Genomic DNA, 23,995 nt, shown 5'->3' with positions numbered 1-23,995 from the left:
TCTCTTGTCATAATTTAACATCCTCTTACTTCATATTCAACTTCATGACCAGAAAATTGAAATTAATTAGAACTCCACTTACCATCGTTTTGGAAAAATTCATGATATAATTGGATAATTTACTAAATTGGTTAATTATTTTTTTTTTTTTTTTTTTTTTTAAATTTAAAAAACTGTAAACAAAATTTGATTTTCTTAAGTACCACTGATGAAAAAAGAAGGCAAGATGAAAAAGAATAAAATAAAAATAGTATATATATATATACAAAATTTCTTAAATATTTGTTTTTAAAAACTTTTTTTTCAGTTACTGATTTCATATTTAAAGAACAGAACTTATTTTGATATAAATTGTAATACCTATAAAAAATATTTTTAAAAAAATTGTAGTAAAATATAATTTAATGAAAAATAACTTTTTTTTCTTCTTTGTATGGAGATATTTTTTTTTTACAAAATACACATTCAGTACAGAATAAGAAATATTATGAAGGGGACACTTGTTACTAGTTCCGAACTTAACAAAGTTTTATGATTTGGACTGAATATTTTTTTTATTTGAAGGAAAATAATTTTAATTTTTTTTCAAATGAATGTTTGTATCCTTATAGGCAATTTATTCATTGTAAGTCAGCAACATCACTGATCCAATTTAAAACAATTTCCTCTTTTTAAATTTGTGCTCTTTAATTTTTTTTTTCACAAAATATTTATGATATAAATGTCTGAACATTTTAGAGTTTAGTCTAGCTTTTAAAATTCTTTTTCCTGCAATTTAATGTATGATTATAATCAGAGGTCCCAAAAATGGCTGGTGGTTGGGAAAATCAAAAATAAAAACTCTTAAGAAGATAGAAACGTACAGGGTTACTAAGGAAATTAGATTTTTATTTGCAAAATCTTTCAAAATTAATTACTAAGTTTGTCAACAGATGGTGTTGTTAACTGAGAAAAATGTTAAACAATTTTTCAAAATAACCATTTGCCGAAACGACGGGCACAGTTTGAAAACAAAGCTGATAGTCACCAGTATTTCAGTTGAAGTGTTCTGACATGCAGCAGAAAATGCTGTTCTTTAGTTTTTTTTTTTTTAAACTTGAAGAGAATAAATTAATTTGCTTCCTAATCAGAATGTAGACAAACTGTACATTTCTATCTCTTTAATTTTTCAAATCAATGTCATTTTTTGGACCCAGTGTCTAATTTAAGAAAAAAATAAATGGAAAAATATTTAATTTTATGAAAATTTCATACTTGCAGAATTCCAGAAATAAACAATATATAATTTTTCTCAGTGTCTGTGGTAAGATATTTATACACTTTCTCCGAATGAAATTTATTTATTTACCATTAGTTTTATGTTTATAGGCATAGATTTTTAGTTGTCATAATTAGCATCAAAAATTGTAAAAAGCATTGTTGTTATGGTGGAAAGCTCTTTTATATCCTCATGTACGTTTCTGTATTTATAACTCGTCTGTGTGTTTTTTTTAAATCTCGTATGGTGTTTGTATATATACAAGTTCATGTATATATGTGTGTCTGTTCCAACACAAAAAAAAATCAAATATGTTTCGAATTCAAGGTGTATTTAATGTTTATACAAATAGTTGGTTTATTGCTAAATGGTTTAACTACTTTCTAATGTACTTATCCATTTTTCTCTTTTTGGTAGAACATGTAGAAACAATTTTTACTACCCCTGTGATCTTTATAATGAGCTTTATTATGCAGATGTATGTAAAAGTTTTGTTTATATTGGCAAAACCATTTTATTGTAGTTTTTAGTTAAACAATAAAGGATAACAGTACAATGTCTTGCTTATTGTTTTACAAATAATTTAGTCCCGCAGTGGACTGATCGTTAAGACACGGTTCCCGGCAGATCTCCGAAGTAAAGCATCACTGGCTGCGGTCAGTGTGGGGGTGGGTGACCGTTTGGATCAGTCTGCGAAGGGCCGGAGGGTGTGCGGTATTGGTCCGCGTTAAACTGTTGTACCGTAAAGTGCTAGACTTCGCGTGCAAGTCGTCCGGCTACCGAAGCGGGGGTGCCATACTTCGCTGTAGAGGATCAAAATTGTGATGCTTCCCAACACGTCGCCAATCGTCTATTGTTCAGCGCTAGTGCAACGTAAATGAGCTACAATATATAATAGAATTTTAGGGACCGTTCTTACTGCATGCGGTTCATCTACCACTGATTGCAGTCGAGAGAATACTGGTAAACTGATACCAATGAAAGTTTTAAAGAATATCCCCCCCCCCCAAAAAAAAAAATAAATAAATTAAAACTAATGTTTTTAATCTACTGGTTATAAATGTGCTTTTCTTACTATGTAAATTTTGAGTTGAAGATACTACTAACTTTGCAAGAAAAGAAATTCAAAAGATATCTTTCACCAAAACAGATTTTGAAATCTAATCGACCATCCAAAAAATTCCGGTTCTCATTAGTTTATGCAATCATAAAGTTGTGCATTCAGTGGTGTACACATGGATGCTACCCCTCCCTGCAAGGTTTAAAAATTCGCTCTATCTCATACTTAGCACAAATGTTTTGCAATTATATGTAATATGAGAAAAAACACTATTAATCGACAGTCGGATGTTTATAATTTATATGTTTTTAATTACTTTAATATTAATTGATTAGGAATTAAAAATTGAGATGGAAAGGCGGAATTTAAAAAAAAACTAACTAAATTGGAGCTTTGTATAAACCTACCACATTGAAATGAAATTCATTTTACTCACTAATAACTCATTATCTTGTAATAATTATATTCAAAGTTTAGCAAAGGATTGATTATAATTGTAAAGTGAAATAAAAAATATTTTTATTGTAATTTATGTAGGGAGGGGTGAAAGCAATTATTATAATTTTAATATTGACAGATGTGTTTCAGAGACAATTCTTTTTATCAGTAAACTATTAGTAATGTACTTGCATAAATTTAAATTCTTTACAATTCATTCAAAACTTAAAAAACCTAACTAATACTTTTTAAAGTAAAAGTAGATCTATTTATTGAAAAAAAATGTATAATATAAATATAGGAAAAAAGTGATGTTTTTTTACCACATCACGTAACACAAAAGTGTATTTTAAAATAAATTAACAGTCTTGAATGAAAGTAAAAAATAAAATATTAAAAAATATCTTATTGAGCAACATAAATGCAAATTAAATAATTTTTTTTCTCGAATGGCAGGCACTGAACTTATTCGTTTCGCCTTAAGATGCCAGAGGTGTTACTCATTTCGCGTTACCCAGTGGGCACCTGTGAACCAAAGTCACGGAGGCGAGCCCATGCCACAAACCCGTTCATAGGGTGGGCCACATTCACACATAACAGAGGACAACACAAGAGAGAAACATCCATGCCCAGAGCGGGATTCGAACCCACGGTCATTGACTTCGCAGTCAGGCGCGAAAACCGCTCGGCCACCTATTTATAAATATTTTAATTAAAGGAATTGGATGGAGTCTAAAATGATATAAAATAAGATACAACATTCAGTTCAGTATATTTTTAACTTACTGAGATTTTATGAATATTAAAACATATATTATTTATGAATGTTAATTATTTTTTGAATACTTTTTAAGCTACAAAATATTAGAATCAAAGTTTAAAAACAGTCAACAGAATAAAAAACCACATTCGATTTTCGTGTTTTGTTGCATTAAAAAATACCAAAATTAAAAAAATAACCAATGAGAGATAACATTGATTGACAATGAAATCGACACAAAAAGCACACATAAGTGATGATTAAATTGCCTGATTCGAAAATCTAAAAAATGTCAGGATTTTTGAAATCCCGTAAAAAAGCATGGCAATAACTGTTGAAAGAACTATCTTAGATTTGCGATGAAATCGGTACAAATAAAAGGCTCCATTTAAATGCACGATTCAAGTGTCATATTAATGATATTATAACTACCATGTCGAAGAAGCGTAGTGCTAAAAAAACGATAGAAAAATGAATTTACGATAAAATTGTTACAAATAACGCATATCAGAAGTAATTGCTATTTGCGTTACTCGAAAGTAGTTATAATATCGTAATTAAAAGATTGTGATTTTAAAGAAACGCGTGGAAACCTGACTTTGACCCCCGAAACACGATCGAAAAGTCACTAGAAATCAAATAAAATTGACTTAAATGAAGTACTTTAAAATGGATCACAAAAAAATTAAATTATTGCATCCTATTTTTGTCGTATTAAAAATAGTGAGATTTTCAAAGCTTTGGAAATTCGTAGCGATAACTACAGAAAAAAGCGATCTTAAAACTACATTGTAAATTTGACACGTGAAAAACTTAAATGCGCAACTCAAAATTTCCTACTTTTTTTTTTATTCCTTTCCAAAAAAAGAACAAAAAATTACAATAGTTTCCTTTATTATCTTCAGGAGCTACCACGGGCCGCACACCAAGTTGTGAACGGCAGCAGGTTGTGAACCTGTATTTTGTAGTATATTATTTCAGCATCGTGAGCATAAAAATTATCCTCTCTAAATATTAAGTAATCAAAAATATTCCTTAATTCTAAATTACAGTTTTAAAACTGCAAAATCGTATAAATTATTAAAAGAAAAAGTCCTCCTCCAAAGATTAGCTGTGGCGATTTTTTTAATCTGTGGACACTTGACTGACATCAGGGAAATTTTAGGATTTAACAAATTTAAAACAAAGTTTATTTTTGAACTTTCTCAAGGGGAAAAAAATTAAATAAATAAATAAATCAAACACTGAGTGACTAGCATTTGAAGTAAAGGCCAGACTTATAATACTTCAAATATATTGACGTTTTGTGCCATTTCATATTTAGAATAGAAAACACTCTGGCTAAAGAGAGAGATAATCACATAGCTGTAAACATGGATATTAAAATATCCAGAAGAATTTACGAAATTTAAATTTCCTGATAACTTGCATAATATACTAAATATTTTACATCTAGGGATTTTTATTGTCATCAATCTACTAACTATAAATGCAATATTTTCCATTCATGATTGACATTAAATGAACTTAAATTTGAAATGTTTTTTATTATGTTAACTCATCATTTTGAAAACTAATAAACAAGTAATTTATTATCGTTAGTTGAAATTTTTTTTAAATTTCAACTACCGATTCTGAATCTGATAATTCTGAATAAAAATAAACTGAAACTTTTAAAATAACAAAAAAAGAAACAAGCTTTGTACTAATTACTATATGTATAAATGATGCTCGCTTCATTATGTATTAGTAATATTTATTTAAATATTCAAGTAAGCAATAAATTTGTAAAAATTCTATTGCAATTGGGATTTTTTTAAGAATTACTCAGTTTTAGAGAATTTCCTAAAATATATAAAAACCAGGAGAATTTTTATTACACCAGTAGACCAGGAGAAACTGGCAAAATCCAGTAGAGTTGGCAGCTATGCTACCATGAATAACTGTAAGAATGCCAGAACAGTTATTCCAGAAAAGCATTGAAGCCTTCAAGGAGAAAATAATACTTGAAATCTTTTTTCACTTCATTGATTTAGCTAATTTTGTACCATTCAGAACACGAAAAAATAAAAACATGATAAAAAATAAAATGAACATTCTTTCATCAAAACCATTTATTCAAGTTGAAATGTGATAAAATCTTAAATATGTATCACAATATATATATTTATATATATTTTCATGACTGGACGAGTTCTCAGTTTTCTGTTGTGGCAACAATATAGACATTTTAAGTATTATTTACAAGAGAACAAATTAAATTTGCAAACACTAATACAATATTTACGTTACATTAACATTATGATTTCTTCACCTAAAAAAAAAAAAAAAAAGAAAAAAAATTGAATAGTGACTAAAATAGGAAGAAACTCTAAATCTTCCTATGGCATTCGATTTATACAATGCATTACAACTTCTATTGAAAATTATTCATTAAGATAGTGTTATAGATAAAGTTCTAAATTTCTAGGCAGAACAAATTTTAAACAGCTTTTAGAAAGATTGATAATTCTCAGTTTCAGGGTTCTTCCTTTTTTTTAAAACTTATACGTTAAACTTACCCAAAACGAATAAATCAGTTAACCTATAATTACAAAATCAAATAACATAAATTTTTGAAAGTTTTGACTTCATTTAGCAGATATATGAACAATTTATCTTTAAATGATTGCCTCATAATTGAGATGATAAAGTCGTCAATATATTTAAAATTTAAACAAATATATTTCCCTCAAATTACTAGTTAGAATAATTAAAACATGCAACATTGAATTAAGTCCGTTCTCCCTCATCAAATAGGACTCATGATAGCAACAGAAGTATTGAAAGAAATTCAATATACTACTATTAATTTCGGATTTAATAACTCCTGAAAATAATATGAGAATCACATGCCTATTCAATATGCATTTTACTTGGGTATAAAAGTGCCAGAAAATTTTTTTCAGTCCTCATTCAGCACGTTTTTCATTTCCGCAATATAGGAGTTATTCAAGCATAGCAACACCCTTATACGTTAAACTTACATGCACATATAGATAAATCATTTCTTAGCAATTGCAATTCACCCAATAAACAATAATCCAAACTACTAAAAGTATGCATCGTGGTTAATTTATATTGAGACAAGATGGTAATGAAAACTTCATTGGAATACAGACAATATAATAATCACTGCAGAATTCTTGCAAAAAAAAAAAAAAAAAAACCCTGAAAAAGAGTACTGGTTAAAAATTTAAAAAAAAAGATTGTCACATTTTGGATGAATATTTAATACGAAAGGCATTGATATTAGTTTTTCCTTAAAAAAAATTATAAAACAGCGTCAGTTTAATCGTTGTATCTCTTCCATAGTTAAGCATTTAAATAACACCATTCAACAACATTAAAGATGCAGCATATTTTATACACACACAATTATATATATATTTACATTTTATAACAATTTCACACCCTTTAGAAAAAATATTAATAAGTCTCCCTTTTTTAAATATTTTCTAATCTTTAAAATAAAAATATTCTCTTGCACACAAAGATCAAGATACTCAAACAATATCAAAAAAATTCATATACATCTTTTTTTATGTTCTGAATTTGATTAAACATATTTTCAATATGATTAAAAAAATTCTAACTGGGTTATTAAAAATAAGCTAATATAAAACAATCAATCATTTCTGAAGAAAGTATCCTTTTCTTTTGCTAGCAATTAAATTTACTTGCATGCAATTATCAACCAAGTATGCAGGAGTCACACATTAAGTAACCAATAAAATTTTGCCATTGTAAGAGAAATTAATTGCATACATCTCAATCAGGATTCATTATTTTGGCAAGGTAAGTTATTCCTATACTATTGCATTCCATTTTCTCTCATATCCTCCAATATTACCAATGGATATCGGAGAAATTGAGAATTAGTAAAGAAGGATCATTCATAAAAATTTGAGTAAGCAAAAGATCTGTTCCAATTTATTTGTGTACTATAGAAGACACAACATCCATGATTTGATCAATTTTCTTAAAAAGGCCTTCACAGACTCGTGTCAAAAGTGTATCGTGGATCAATTGAGAATTAGTAAAGACAGATCATTTACAAAGATTTGACTATGCTTAAGATCTGTTTCAATTTCGTTGTGCACTCATAGAAGACGCAACATCCGTGGTTTGATAAATTTTTTATTTTTTAAAAAAAAGGCCCTCACAGATTCATGTTAAAGTGTATTACAGATAACTGACGTTACCTTATGGGTAAAAAAACAGAAATTTGTATTATGCGTCATTTCCCAAAATTTTAATGATACCTTGTACGCATAGCATTAAAAGAAAATGGAGTACCAAAAGGTACAACACAAAGGTATTTCCATAGTTACGCACCAGGACTAAAAAGAACAGACAATCATTAACATATGTGTGATATTGAAGATTCTTAACCATTAACATCAGAAGAAAGATTCCATGCTCACTTACACAAAATGTAGATAATCTACATCAATAAGTATTTTATAAGCTGAGTGACAAAATAGTTTTGGTTACCTAAAATAATACCCCCAAAAAATGCCAGCACATTTTGAAAAACCATGATCAAAGCTTTTAAAAAATAATATAATTTTGAGCCATTCACATTAATCATAAAATATAAAAGTTTTGAATTACAATGAGTAGATTGCAGGTCAGTTTAACAGGGCAGCCACTGTATTCTAGATGCTCTAGTTGCTGCAGAAATGAAAAACAGTTGCTAAAGGCATAAATTAGTTGCCAAAATAGTTTCCCTCTTCTATTATACTTTATTATTGTCCTTTCTGAATGTTTATTTTTCCCCATAGTCACAAAAATGTTTTGGTCAATAATTAACAATTCTCTTGACCCTATTCATTATATATATTCATTATAGCATATATGTTACCGTGAATGACGGAAATAGACAGAATGTCGACCATCGTCGGTGAATGTCAACGATCACATAGTCGCTTTGGTGAATGTCCGAAATATTTGTTCTATCCAATTTGATATTAATTTATTCATTGATATTATTATATTTAGCTGATATTTTAATATCTGCTGGGAATAGATTAGGAGAAGTTACCAGAAGTTACCTGAGGACCAGTTAAGTGCAAACTGGGCAATAGCACTGAGCCTTAAAAATAACATCAGTGTAGGGTTCAACGGGCAGTGGCCCTTCACTAGACCTAGTATATACTCCAGACATTTACTAAAACGGTTACGTGATTGTCAACATTCACCGGTGGAAGTCAACAATTCACCCATTTCGGTCATTCACAATAACAAATACATGAAAGATATATATTCCATATCACACGCATCATTTGAATAGTATTTTATTAACATATGTTATTTGCAGCTCAACTAAATGCATAATTTTTTTTAGAAAAAATAACGAACTCGTTCTTGACTTCCCCAAAGTTAATTTAAACATTCATTAGCATCCAACAGCTAACATGAATGAAAAATCAGTTCTTATATACTTGTATGTGATACTCTACTAACATCAATTTTTATTATTTAACAATTAAATATACAAGAAATGCGGCTTTCTTACTTTTCAATTTAAAAAGAATAAGTTTAACATGAATATGTTGTTAATAGATTAATGATGCAATCAAAGTATTTAGAGGAAATCTTAAGAGTAGTATATAAAAGCGGAAAGTTTTAATTTATGAATGAATAGAAGTCATTTAACTGAAGTTTTAAATAAATGTTAATAGGAATTAATTAAAAATAGTAAGGAATTCATAAAACAGTGACCTTGTTAAACTACATTGTGACACAGATCGCAGAACTCCTTCTCTAAATTTAATACGAGTTGCGTGCAAATGAGTATTATTACGTAATAAACATACTATAATTATGTAAAATGAGATTACAACTACTTAATTAAAAGCTCGATGAATAAAATTTTAAGTGTACAGAACCAATTTTTAAATACCATTATCAATACATTTCTGCAGCGAAGGGAGCAAAAAATCAAATTTATTCTTTTATAGTCGCTAATGGGTAAAAAATGTTGCAATTTTTTTGCAAATGATTGGAAAATAGTCGCTTTTGCCTATATTTTTTTCAAAAACAGTCACCATAGTAGTCTTCTAGTAAAATAATCACTTTTTTAATTGCCAATGACAGCCTTGGTTTAATGATACGAGAGTCGGAAATGACCAAAACTGAGTCAAAAATTAAAGTAAACACTTATGACAATGATACACACACACACACAAAAAAGCAAAAACATAATATACAAGACAGTTTGTATAGATTTTGTATAAATTTTTCTTAAAAGCTTTAATCAAGAATTTTCATAATATGTAGACAGTTTATAGATCTAAATTTTTCATTGAGTGCAAGAGAAAAATGAGGACTGGATAGAGTTAATATATTTTTGTATTCTAGTGTACAATTGAGTCTAGTGTGAAACTTACACTATTAACATATCCAAGAAATCGAACAAAACAACTTGATTTCTTGTTCATTTTATAAAAAATTCCACGCACATAGAGAGAAAAAAAAAAAAAAAACAATCACAGATAACACATTTAATTTGAACAGCTTTTACACATTGCAAAGGGGGGAAAAATTAAAGATACAATAAGATCTACAATATTGTTATATAAAAAGATTTGAAAATGAAAGTATAACAAAAAACATTCAATAACACAAAAAAGAAAAGTCATAAATATTTCTTTTGTATGATTGCACAAAAAATTTAAACATAAATAATATATTTACAATAAAACATGCTAATAATGTTTACAACATCAAACATAACTTTGAGGTACACATGTTTAAATTAAATTAGCATGCAAGGCTATTTGAATATGTTTCCTTTATATATTAGTAGATGTGTTAGGATGTCCTTTAGTAATACTGTGTAATGTCTCTTTAAGAAAGTGTCTTCTAATAAAGATAAAAGTCAAAAACTATAAAAAATTAAGATATATGGGAAAAGTTCCCCAGTTGATTAAGAATTTATTTGTAATTCAATGAGGTTGTTACTAAAATTAAATTTCATAAGAATTTTTAAAGTTTTACTCTAAGATTTCAAAGATTTATATCTTTGAAACAAAATACTTGAAGGTTTGAAACAGATTTGGAAAGAAAAATTAATCCAATCATCGAGACTTCAAACTTATACGAAAGAAATAGACTAAAATAACATAAAAGGGAAATAAATAAATTTTTTCCTACAGAAAATTTAACATGGATCTGGTTTTTTATTTTCAAATGCTATTTTTTATTTTTAATCTTAAATTAATTTTTATCACCTCTCAAAGATTTAACAACTTATATTCTTTATAAATAGACCAGGCACCTTAAATTTAAGAGATTTCCTTCTCTGTGTTTGAGTGGTTTTGACAAATTTTGCCTTTACTCCATGTAAGTACAATGCAATTTTTTTGGTGAACCAAATTGTCATGGTTAAAAAAGCATTATTTATTTATATATATATATATATATATATATATATATATATATATATATATATATATATATATATATATATAACCGTCATCACAATTTTGTATTTACGACTACTGATGTTCAAACTCCGTAGTCTTGTGAATTTGAACCAATCCAGAAGACAAGGAAACTCCTGGATCAGTAGCCCCAGAGGTATGATTTGTTATGGGAACACGGAGGACTTTGAGTCTCGACAGATCTAAAGCGCATCAGGTCGGCGGGGATCGAACCCACGACCTCTTAGACATGGGCCCAGTGCCCTGGCAACCAGGCTATCTCGGCCTATTCGTCAAAACCATGGAAACAGAGAGAGAGGGGGGAATTACATAACCTTGAGACTTCTATGCTATAGCAAAGAGTATAATTCCAAGCCACGCACAAGCAGACAAATTGTTCGAACTTAGAACCAACATTATTAAAAAAAGAAAGAAAAAAAGTAGTATTAACCCTTTAAGTATTAGTCCCGTTTTTTCCAAACTTTCAGCTGCAGGTTTTCCAGTACCAAGAAACTGGTTTCCCCCATGTTATTTAATGGCAGAGTAGCGACAAGTAGGAAACTTTCAGTACAATTCCATCCAAAGAGTTCGGAGGGTTAATAGTTTTAAAATTTTGTTATTTAATTAGCTATTTTGTTCTATAAGAACAATTATGCGTCAAAATTTTATTTTTATAAACTGTAAAACAGCAAATATACATACACATACAGTCAAGCCCCGCTATAGTGAACACGGTTTATAGTGAACTTCAGGATATAGTGAACGAAATGTTTGGTCCTGTGCCTTGCTATTCACGTATAATGCATATTTTTGTGGATATAGTGAGCCAAAAAAGTGAGGAAGTTGGATATAATGAACTTTTTTCTGTCTTCAACTGATAGAGGGGAATGTAGCGATAAGCATTTTTTCTTGTTTGCTTCTTTTATCTCACTTTCCCATCCCTAAACAAACAAAGCAGATGTTTCCAACCCAGGCAGATGATGATGCACCTGTAAGGTGTCAGTGGGATCAACATGCATTTTTTGTCATAGGGAATGAGTCATTATTGGTCAAAGGGTTGGACACTAATATGTGTTCATAAGGCTCTCATTTCAACTTCCTTTTGCTCTCAGTACAGTTCAAAAAAGCCTGCAAACAAGTTTCTCAAATTTAACTATGAGCAGTAAACGTAAAACGTTCTTCATTGATGATAAAATGGGCATAATCAGAAAAATTGAAAATGGATGCAATCAAGCTGAGTTTTCCAGAGAATATAAACTATCCAAATCTAGTTTGTAACATATGAAAAAATAGGCAGTTAATAATTTCTGCTCATGAAAAAAATTTTGATGTCAGAAAAAAGTTGCGAAAAGCAGATCACAAGGATGTTGAAGAACCATTACTGAAGAGGTTCAGCATCAGAAGAAGCCGCAATCTCATAGTACTTAAACAAATGTCGATGAATTTGCTAAGCGATGTTGTGAGACTAACTTTTATGTGCTAAAATATAACAGGTTTAAAAAGCGGAGTAACAGAAATTCAGGAAAAATTATCTGAGAGTCGGGAAATGTTTCCATATCTGATGTTGAGGATTGCTCATCAGCTAAAGATTACTAATTCTTTTTTGTACACAAGAAGAAGAGTAATAAAAAAATAACCCCTTTTTGCTACTACCTAATATTTTTCAGTCATTTATTTGAATAATGTGCAATGAAAGGGAGGATTTAAGGAACCATTAGTTAAATTACCTGTCTAACAGTTACAGTGAACCAAAATTTCGGTCCCTTGAAGGTTCACTATAGCGGGGTTTGACTGTATATATTGACTGTATGTGTATATATATATATATATATATTAATCATAAAATAAGAATTTGCAATAAAACTTAGGTTAGGCCAAAACTATTTTTATTAAAGATCTTATAAGATTAACACGATTCAAATATTTTGTTGAACTATTACAGAGATCAGATTTTTTAAATTAGAATCTTACAAGATTAACATTTAACTGTCCCTAATAAGAATTTTTGTTAACTAGTAAAATTGCAAATATTAAATAACTGAGTAATAAAAAGTTATTATTATTACAATAAACAAAAAAGAACAAAATACAATAGAGAGACAGAATATAAGAGTTTTGCGGAATAAAAGAAGACATTAATTAACCAGTAATAAATATAAATAAATAGATAAAGAAAAAAAAATTTCATTTATTATTTCAACCATATGTATTTCTATTATTAATCTTTTAGATAAGGTACTCAGTGTGTACACAACTGCTTTTTTAGTGAACTTATAATAACCATAATCAAATAGTTAAAATAAATTTCAAAAATTTCTCAGAAAAAATCCATATACTCAATCACCTAACATATATTTATTTAGTTAGTCATAGAACTTGAAAATGTTATAGGCAGTGTAAAAAATGGCATGATTGATGCCAGGTTAAAATTCATTAAGTTGATGCTAGTAACACAGTGAGTTTCTAAAATTAATATTTCATGCAGTGGAATAACAGAAATTCAAAGTAAAAACTAATAATTAAGAGAAAAAAAGGACAACCCTGACTTTTTTTTAAGCCAAAATAAATTTTTTTGATAACTTTAGGTTTCCCAGATAACCTGAGAGCCATATACAGTATACTCTTAATATCTCCAAGTTGAAGGGGTGTTAAAAAGACTTCGAAATAACAAGTTCAGAGCTAAATATGTTCTAAAAAGTAGAAGAATAAATTCTAAGAAATATTACTCTAAAATGTTGATACATGAAACATAAGAGCAAGAATAAGCAAACTACAAATAAATATGTAATGATAATAGAATTTAAGTCTAAATGCAACAATGATAATTTTTATTTAAAAAAAAAAATAATTATGTATTAAATGGATAAGAATTGGTTTACAATGAACTTACATTGTGATTTTACTGAAAAAATTTAATTTCTATTTCGAAAAAAATTCAACATAACACAACAGGGTTTTGAGATGAAACTCTTAGACATAGGAATTCAAATTAACATTAGGTTGATATATAATGCCAAGGGTAAAAAATATTTTTTTGACATAACAAGGTTTTCGAGATATCAAGAGTATACATTACTTAATAGAAAAATATTGCTAATAAAGTAAATTATTTAGCAGGGAATAATACATAATAAGTTATCCATCCACATATTAAGTAAATATATAAATAAAAACTATGAACAACACAAGTTAATAAATTGAGATTTAATAATTTGTAAATAAATATTACTTTTTTTCACAACTAAAAGGATAAAAAAAGAATAATCAATATAGAAAAAATAATTTTCACACAAAAAAAAGAAAGAAAAAAGAAAAAACATACTTATTTTCAATAATTTGAAGTAATAATTTAAACCCCTTTACGTAACATTTTGAAATTTCCACAATTCCACTGCAATTACATATTCATAACTTTTTAAAGATATTAAGATTAACATTTGCTTTTCGAATACCATAATTTTTAATTTCAGAAATAAGAGAAGTAGTATCGCGAAGAAAAAAAAAACTTTTAAGGAAGAAAAACAATTGTCTTGGCATCTATTAAGGAACCTCAGAAATGTGCTAAGCTCATCATAAGATAACATCACCAGTTATTGATAATATACAGATCGCTGCCAATGACTAGTATTTGCACAAGAGGAGCACATCATCTCTCACCATTTATAAAATAATTATTAAATAAAATCTCAATTAGCTAAAGTGAGATTTTTGTAAGTGGTAATAATATTTTACATCTAATATTCAAAATAAAACAAAAGTATTACTCAAATTTTTGTTTCTCAAACTGGCAATACTAGATTTCTTTGTAGTATTAAAACTGAAATCATGATATAAATTCCCTCTCTAATGTCTTCAGAAACTACGTAAGACAAAGGCACCTTATGAAGTCATGGCCTGTCAATAAGATCAGGGGGGGGGGATCTAGTTCCCTCTTGCTCGAGATGTCTAGCGCATCTCGACACAGAAATAAATATGCACTGCATATTTAACACACTGTAACCAATTTGAGTGCTTTATAACTCCACTGAATCTGTCCCTGGAGTCATACGTGACAAATTTCTGTCAGCTGCCTGGGAGGGATGAGCGTGTAGGTGACGGGTCGAGGGTCATCCAGACTGTCAGAATTGGCAACAGCATTGATGCCGTTGCTTCCAAAAGTTGCAGAGTCACTAAGTTCACCATTAAAAGGACGAAAGGCTGTGAGATTAACTAAAGTAGTCGAAGAAGTCTTGCTGGCCGTAGCGGCGGCTACGTTGCCAGAACTAGTTCTAGTGAAAGAAGCACTACTTCTTCCGAGACTACCGACATTACTGCCACGACCCACGCTACTTGTAGCACTGGTACGGCCAGTGCTCCTGGCAACATCACTAGCTGCATCACCAGAATGGCTGCCTGAACGTGAACCACTTTGGCCACTCGAATGACTGCCTCGACCTAAAAATATAAAGAACAAAACACATTAAATAAATAAGAGCAACAATGTAGTTAATGGACAGCCAATCTTTTTGATACTGTGGGTAAGAGTCGAAATCGACGACATTCGTCTATCGAAAGGTACCCCGAGATTGAGTACAGTTAGCATGCCTTATATACTAGTAAATTTATGTTTAATAATTATAGTGGTAATTAGGCCACAATACTCCCATAGCAGAATTTTATCATGGATAAAATTCGATGAACGGCTACTACTAGTTACCGCATTGCGAAAGACCGGAAGAGCTTCAGTAAGTTCACTAGATTTTGAGTGCCTGTGGTCAGAGTTGTATTAAGCTCAGAGTTTTAAGCATTCGTCGTGAAAGTTGTATTATCATGATTGTGTGTGTGTGGTCCCTCCTGTCTTGGTGTTATAACTCGAGTGTGTGCAGGATCCTAACATGTGCAAATGAAACTGAGAAGCAACAGAGTGAGGATTGTAGTAGGCACAGAAATCGATGTCAACTTTCATCGATTAATAGGTAATAATTTTGAATATAGAATTTTGTAAGCTTAGCTTGAATAGTTATGGAGATACGGACAGTTACATTAAAATAAAAAAAACTAATTTTGTGTCAGTTTTCTTTTTCCCCTTCCTATAACTCTAAAATTATTCAATAATGTTAAAAAAAAGTTTGTTAAAAATTAAACAACATATCAGCATTTAAATTAATACTTTCATACTATGCATTCCATAAAAGTATAAAAAATTTTAAACATTTTAGAGAATTGTATTTGGTAATCAATGAAAAAGTATGATTTTCAAAATATTCAAGCAAAGGAAATTAAGCACTTTTTTACAAATATTCGAAGAAAAAAGCATCTTTGAGGGCTTTTAAAATACAAAAATAAAAAAAAGCTCCCTTGAGCATTTTTTAAAAATGTTATGCACCTTGATTTGATCAAAATTTGGACCTGGATGGAAAAAAAAAAAGCAATTGTTAGTTTGACAAACTTGTTTTGTTTTAACTTTAACAATGCCAGTCTCAATCACTTGTCTAATCAATGTTAGTTTAAAGTGAAACTACATAATTTTTATTTTGAACTAAGTAGTGGTGAATTTAACAGATCAAACTATTACAATGACGCTCACAAGTAAACTGCTAAACAACTAATTTGGTTACTAGTTTTATAATTTTACCCTGACTGATAAATTTTAACGTTGGCATACATTTGTCACAGTTGGCGTGAAAGGGTCAATGCACCCATTTTAATGCTGCAGACAAAACCTCTTGAAAGTAAAAACATATATATGTATATAATTATTAAAATGCATTTTGATTCATTAAAAAGGTGAAGGAAAATAGGTCCTTTGAAAAACTCAAGAGCTGGGTAACAGTATTCATATGAACTAAGTTCTTACCTCGATTTGGCACGCCCTCGACAGCCGAGACGGGTCCGACTGTTCCAGAATCTCGGATTATACCTTCATCACTACAGTTAGCAGTACCTCCACTGGAACACCCTTCACCGCACCTTGTACGTAACCTTAACAAGATATTTAAAATAGTTTAAGTTCTTCTTTATTACTTTAAGTAAAAGAAAGTAAATTTTTGAAAATTGTTAAACACTACAGTGTTGATAATTCATGTTTTATTTGAGCTTTTTCATACTTAAATATCAGAATAAATAAATAAAACAAATAACAAGGTCTTATTGTCTTCTAACTGGTTTTATTACTGCTTCGAAATGACTACCATTTTATGCAATTCCATTCAAGATCCGTTAAAAGCTATACTTTGGGTTCATTTCTTTCCTCTATTTTTATAAAATTAGAAAGGATCAGAAGCACGTGCAAGGTCTTAAAACACTCTTTTTGCCTTCTGCAAACAAAAACAGAGGTTGCTGTTGAGCAATGAAGCACTGACACGATGTGTATTCGCCTGAGCAAACAAAAAATATGAATGACTAATAGGTCATGAAAGAGATAAGTTATCTTCAAAGTAGTTCAATAAAATAAGCTTTTACTTAAATTAATGCAAACATAATTTTTTTGAAACGCACTTTTATTGAAAATTTTTTCTCGACATTTTTATACTACACTTTATACTTACAAATTGCTCAATAACTTTGATATGAACATAGTTTAAGATAAGTGGCAATTAATAAAAAAAATTTAAATCACAAGCTTTTTTCCTACATATTCAGGAAAAAATCAAACAGCAGTTTGCATTATTTTAATACATATTAAATATGGGACTTCTCATGTAACAGGAAAAATTCATGTAATATGAAATATTACATTATTTTTTACCAAGTTGAAGTAAAACCTTTCTTGAAGATGAGTCAAGAGTTCTTTAATAGAGAAGTCAAAAGTGAATAACATTATTTTTGAGTTAATTCTTGAGAAAACCTGGAAACTGATCCTTGGGAATAAATAAATATAGTTATAAACAGGGATGTGATTGACAAAAACACAAAAAAGCACTGTAGCACTAAACGTGCAAAAGAAAAAATTATATGAATTCAATAGCCAATCTGATAATGATTACATTATTATCTATTCAAATAAATAAAAATAAATGGTAATTATGTTCTTAAATAAAATCTTGATTAAAATGATTTTTTTTAATAATTTAGATAACTTTGAGTAATTATGCATAAGCACGATTTTATGTATCACATCATTTTAAAAAACATTTCTTTAATGGTCAAAGGACCTTTATGGACTTTCTCATCAGTTCATTGTTTTTTCGATGGTCTTTTATTAACATGACTGATCTGTAAACTGTGTTTTGCAGACTTTTGATCATCAGTGTTGATAGGACAAGAAAGTTCATTTCTCACACAATTTTTAGAGGCCTTAGATTAAGAATCGCGATGTTGGATTTCAAAATCGCGTGAATAAGAATCGCTATGCTTGATTTTAAAATCGCGATGCCGAATTTTAAAATCGCGTGAATAAGGCGATATAGGATTTTAAGATCGTGTGAATAAGAATCGCGATGTTGGATTTTAAGAGTGCGTGAATAAGAATCGCGATGTTCGATTTTAAAATAGGATGAATAAGAATCGCGATGTCGGATTTTAAAATCGCTTGAATAAGAATAGCGATGTTGGATTTTAAAATCGCGTGAATAAGAACCACAATGTTTGATTTTAAAATCGTGTGAATAAGAATGGCGATGTTCAATTTAAAAATAGCGTGAATAAGAATCACGATATTCAATTTTAAAATCACGATATTCAATTTTAAAAGCACGAAAATAAAAATCGCGGTATTGAATTTTTGAATCGCGTAAATAAGAATCACGATGCATAATTTTTAGAGTCCGTGAATACTTATCGCAACGAGTAATGTTTAAACCGCGTATAAATACGAAAATCGATGTTTGATATTACAACCGCGTGATAACGAATCCCAATATTGAAATTTAAAAATATATATGAATACGAATCGCAACAGTGGATTTTAAACTAGCGGGAATATGAATCGCGATATTGGGTTTTAAAAATGTTTAAATACAAATCGCGATATTGGGTTTTAAAAACGCTTAAATACAAATCGCGATACTGAATTTTTAAATTGCGAGTAATGATTTTTAAATCATGTAAAAACGAATCTCAACAAGTAACTTTTAAATCAGTTAAATATGAAAATCGATGATTTACATAAAAATCATCTAAATAAGAATCGCAATTTTAGCAGATTCTGGTCCAGTTCCTAATATTTAAAATTCTGTAAATCAGCCAATCAAAAGAAATCAAATATCAGCGGCCGAAACGAAACTGCTTATGACTTATTTTCTCTTTTCCAATCTATAGTGGAAGTCGCGGTTGTCAAGGCAACAAGTCGCAAGTCCGACTATATCGTTCGTTCGACTCCCCAAAAGTTTTTGGAACATGGTCGGAAATTTTAAAAAGTCTTTCATCCCTGAAAAGATAAGAGAGTAGTGGAGTAGGAGACGGCATTGTTTTACCAAGGTTAACCACTTTTACCCCAGCCAGCAGATTGACATGTGAAGAAAGGTTTATTGGGGGCTTCAATACTTTCTCTCCGTGGAAGAAAAAAATTTTCAACAAAATATAATTTACTGCATAAAAAAATTTTCCGCGCGGAAATTTATGAAAAAAGAGCGGAAGATATGGAAAAATCTGAAAAAAGCGGAAATCAGCGGATCCGCGGAAGAATCACATCCCTGTATAAAATGATTAAACAGGAACAGTAGGTCTGAAGCACTCACCACACTACTGAATATACATATAAATCACATCAATTTTACACTTAAAAATTAAAATTGTGTTCTTAATGCAAATACAAACAAATTAAAAAAAAACAACCCTAAAATTATTGTTTTAATTGGAAGCAAAAAATTTTAAAAAGAAAAAAATACATTATAAACTTTGCTTAACCTTTTCCTCTTGTTTAAATTCACACAAATTTGTCACACTGGGTGGCATTACTTTTTAGTTTACAAAAAAAAAAAAAAAAAAAGCAGGGATGATGAAGAAAATTTCTTTTTACAAAATTTAACGCTCGTAATAACTTATGTTTAATTTGATTTGTAAAATAAATTTTATTTACTCTCCAAAACTTAACTTAAAAGAACTGTTCAATACAACAAGACTCTTTGCAGGTAGTAGCGGTCATGTGACTGTTAAGGGTTCAGATTTTTTTTATTTACTGTTTTACGAAAATTCTTTTGGTGACAATCAAACTTGTAATAATTACCAAAAAGTGGGTTGATTCTTTGGTATTTGGTCCCATAGTTTCTAAATACATAACTGATGATATTTAAAAAGCTAAGTGGATCGACAAGTTTAACGATATACATAAATAATTTTAGAGAAGTCAGTTTTATTAAGTAAAGAATCAAGACTAAGACATTTTGCTAGAATGAATCTATCAGCTGATTGCATCATGTTCAAAATCCTAAAAATAGTAGCCATTTAAAAATATCCAACATGTACAGTGCGCCAAAAAAAAGGGACTACCCTGAATAACTTTTGATCTAATGATCAGATATTCACATTCTGCAAATAATTCCCAATGGTTCGAAGGAAAGACTTCAAATATGCTAATTAGAGCAGATGATATTTTAAATTAAAAAATCAGACTCAAAAATGAACTTTCTAACCCCCAAAATATAGGGTCCGCATAGTTTGGTTAGAAGGTTTGAACAGTTCGCCATATATCAAGAACTTCTGAAGCAAATTAGAAAATTTTTATTCACAATTATGTAACTTGTTTATCCAAAGATAATTCCATGCAAAAAATAAATTTTAGCAAATATTTATTATTATTTTATTTAATAGTCGAAAAAATTTGAATTGTAAAGTTTAGAATTTTTTACATCACTCTAAAGAATGTAATTTTACGTGGCAAAATTCTAAATTTGATCGAAATCGTTCAAATAGTTTCTGAGAAAATGGATTTCAAAAAAGTCATATGCATAAAATTTAATTGCTCAGCAACTATTCAGCGAACTTTGTTCATATTATGGATTCCGCCATGTAAAATTAAATACTTTAAAATGATGTAAAACATTGTATACATTACAATTCAATTTACTATTTTTAAACAAAATAATAAATATCAAATATCTACTATAATTTATTTATTGCATGATATTATCTTTGGATAAATAAATTATGTGCAAAATTAACATTAAGGGATCCAAAATTTGGATCGCTCTCCTGACCAAACTATGGGAACTCTATTTCCCAAATTGCTGCTACTCCCGATATTTTAGGGGTTGGAAATCTGAATCTGTCAACAAAACAAAAAAAAATTAAGTACAAATGCAGAGAAAGTAAACTTTTGTGTCTGATTTTGTAACTTAAAATATCATCAGCACTAATTAACTAGTAAATTTGAGGTCACCTTCTCCCACCATTAAGAATGAGTCCCGATCATTAGAATGAAAATTATTCAAGGTGGGTCATTTTTTATTTTGCGCACTGTACTTCCACTTCATGATACTAACCTGTCCCAAAAATTTATTAAGATGTTTTTAAATAATCGAATGCTGAGAGGACCACCAATTATTCCACTCAACACATCACTAGTTTCTGCATAAGAAGTAGTGAGTGGTGAAACATAGATGGGATAACCAATGGGTTGATCACATGAGGAATTGATGATGTTTCGAAGGGCTTGTTTTGCATTCTGTATACTTCCTCGCTCTGGATTGCGGTTACGTAAGTAAACCAGTTCTTGTTGCTGGCCGGCCCATAAACCTCTCACACATTCCCGATTTATCTGTAAAGAGAATGTTTTTTTTTTTATATATATAAAAGCAAATTTATAAATGAAAATATCAAATTGACAATAAAGCTTTTAATAGTTTTGCTGCTATGAAATTATTTGAAACCTTAAGGTGTCGGTGGTCAGACTCTCGATATCTTAAAGTTAAGGGGAAAAAAAAGGGGGACTTTTTCGAAATAGCAGGTTCAGAACTAAATATGTTCTATAAAGTAGAAAAATATTACTCTAAAAAGTAGAGGCCTGAAACATAAAAATAAGTACTAATAAATATGTATGTAATGATAGTTAACTATAAGTCAAAATACAACAATTATAATTTTATTTTCAAAAGTAAGAAAAAAATAATTATGCATTCAATAGAAAAAAAATTGGTTTACAATAAACTTACATTGTGATTTTTCTGAAAAAATTCATTATCTATCTGGAAAAAAATTCACCATAACAGGTTTTGAGAAAACATAGGAATTCAATTTCAACATTAGGTGAATATATAATGAAAAGAAAATTTTGTTGTTGTTGACACAACAAGGTTTTTGAGATAACAAAGTTCGATAAATTGAGAGTATACTGTATTTCAAATCAGCGAGGCTGACAGGTTTTTAAGTCCCCAGGATGAAATTTTTAGTAGGCTCCTTCCTCAAAGCACAAAGAGTCTTATTTAAACATTTTATACAATTTAAGAACCTTTATTCAAAATCGTAGTTTTTATATAGATATAAGAGAATTCTCAGCTAGTTTCTTTTAAAATATCTAACCAAAGAACACTAAATTTATTGTTAAGAATGTAGCCCCGTAACAAATGTATTCCCTCCTTGAATATGGAGACAGATATCATTTTGGATAAATGGTTTTTACGGTGTATGAGTTTATCTTTTCATAATTTCTTGAAGCAAATAATAGAAAGTTGATTAAAATTAAATCATTTGATATGCTCCACAATTTGAAAACATTTAATTTTCGCATCCTTTGATTTTGAAATTGTTGTGACAATCTGGGTGATGTATAGTGGAATAGAATTAAGAATTGCACCGTGAATATTATAACCGTAGTTTGAACCCAATCCAGAAGACAAGGGAACTCCTGGATCAAGTATTGGGAGAAATTTGCCTTTGTGGAGGACTTTTTGATGGAACTAACCCGCATTTGCGTTATATGGAGAGGAAAACCCCGAAACCTCCCACATTAAACTGACGGCAAGGGGACTCCAATCTAAGATCGGTTTACTACTGAGCACATTTTACGCCAGCACTGTGGTCGGTGCGAGCCGGGTGCGGAATTCGAATCGACCAGTCATCGCTGGGATTCGAATCCGGTTCACCTCATTGGAAGGTGAACGCTCTTTCCCCTGACCCTCCACGGCTCTAATTAACGGTTTTTGAAAAAAAAAAAGTCATGTACTGAAAAACAGAATTAATGAAAAAATAGTACCACGAATAGTCAAAAGTAGGGTAACAATATAACATGTACTACTGTTTTTTTCCTTGTATCGCACTACTCACTACAAGCAACGGAAAAAAGTAGCGACTAAAGTAGTTTTGTTACTTCCGACCACTGTTTCCAAGCTAGATTAAAAATAACTACAAAGTAGAGTTGAGAATAGTTCAAGATGGCTCGAGCAATTTTGGTCTATCTCCAGAGTACAAATCAGTTTTAGAATATGCAGAGTTCCTACTCAATTTTGGAAAGAAAAAAAAATCCCTAACTTTTTCAGGTATATCATGTATATATAAAATGGAAATCTATACTGTGCAATTTTTCATCAAAAAACTTTATTTTTATTTTGAAATGTCAAATATTAGATTTTGTGAGCAAAAATATAATAAAAGCAGAATGAAAACATGGAAAAGTTTCACTAAAAAGTGGGATTTTATAAAATAATTGTAATAGGTGCTAGAATTATTTAACTCGAATCTCAATAATTAATTATTGCTACTGACAATTTGAAGACTGGTTGTTTTCTAAACATAATATAAAAATTTTCCACGTTTTTTGAAAAAAATTGCAACTTTCCCTGATTGCTCTTTGCTTTTAATTAAAATAAAATTCCCTGACGATTCCAGGTTTTCCTTGACCCGTGGGAGCTCCATTATGTGTCACTATGCTAATGTTAACATTTTAAATGTGAGTCATTTTCAAATTATAATAATATAATCAAAATACTTCTGTACCTTGATAACACGAAAGCTCAAAAATCTTTTATTCAACATGATGATCTTATACTCATCACAACCATCTTCAAAAATGTGCCTAAATTAGGATAAAATAAGTGTTAAACATAAAATAAATAATAAACATTGAATATTTCATTTCAGCATGGTTATGCCTTTCA

General features: G+C 29.6%; 1 protein-coding gene across 1 annotated transcript in view; it reads right to left on the bottom strand.

Moving 5' to 3' along the window:
* Positions 1 to 14,204: 14,204 nt before the first annotated feature.
* Positions 14,205 to 23,995, bottom strand: part of pcx (pecanex) — an 81,666-nt gene continuing 71,875 nt past the window's right edge. The window contains exons 35-38 of the mRNA XM_043046806.3: positions 23,835 to 23,913; positions 21,386 to 21,660; positions 16,822 to 16,946; positions 14,205 to 15,419 (exon numbers count right to left, since the gene is read on the bottom strand). Coding sequence (XP_042902740.1) covers positions 15,028 to 15,419; positions 16,822 to 16,946; positions 21,386 to 21,660; positions 23,835 to 23,913 — 871 coding nt within the window. The 3' untranslated portion in view covers positions 14,205 to 15,027. The remainder of the gene's footprint in view (positions 15,420 to 16,821; positions 16,947 to 21,385; positions 21,661 to 23,834; positions 23,914 to 23,995) is intronic.

Source organism: Parasteatoda tepidariorum, chromosome 9, assembly GCF_982258835.1.
Source record: "Parasteatoda tepidariorum strain Cologne lab strain chromosome 9, Ptep-v5.0, whole genome shotgun sequence".
Lineage (NCBI taxonomy): Eukaryota > Metazoa > Arthropoda > Arachnida > Araneae > Theridiidae > Parasteatoda > Parasteatoda tepidariorum.
Note: the sequence above shows the minus strand (reverse complement) of the source record. Positions and strands in the feature narration are given on the sequence as shown.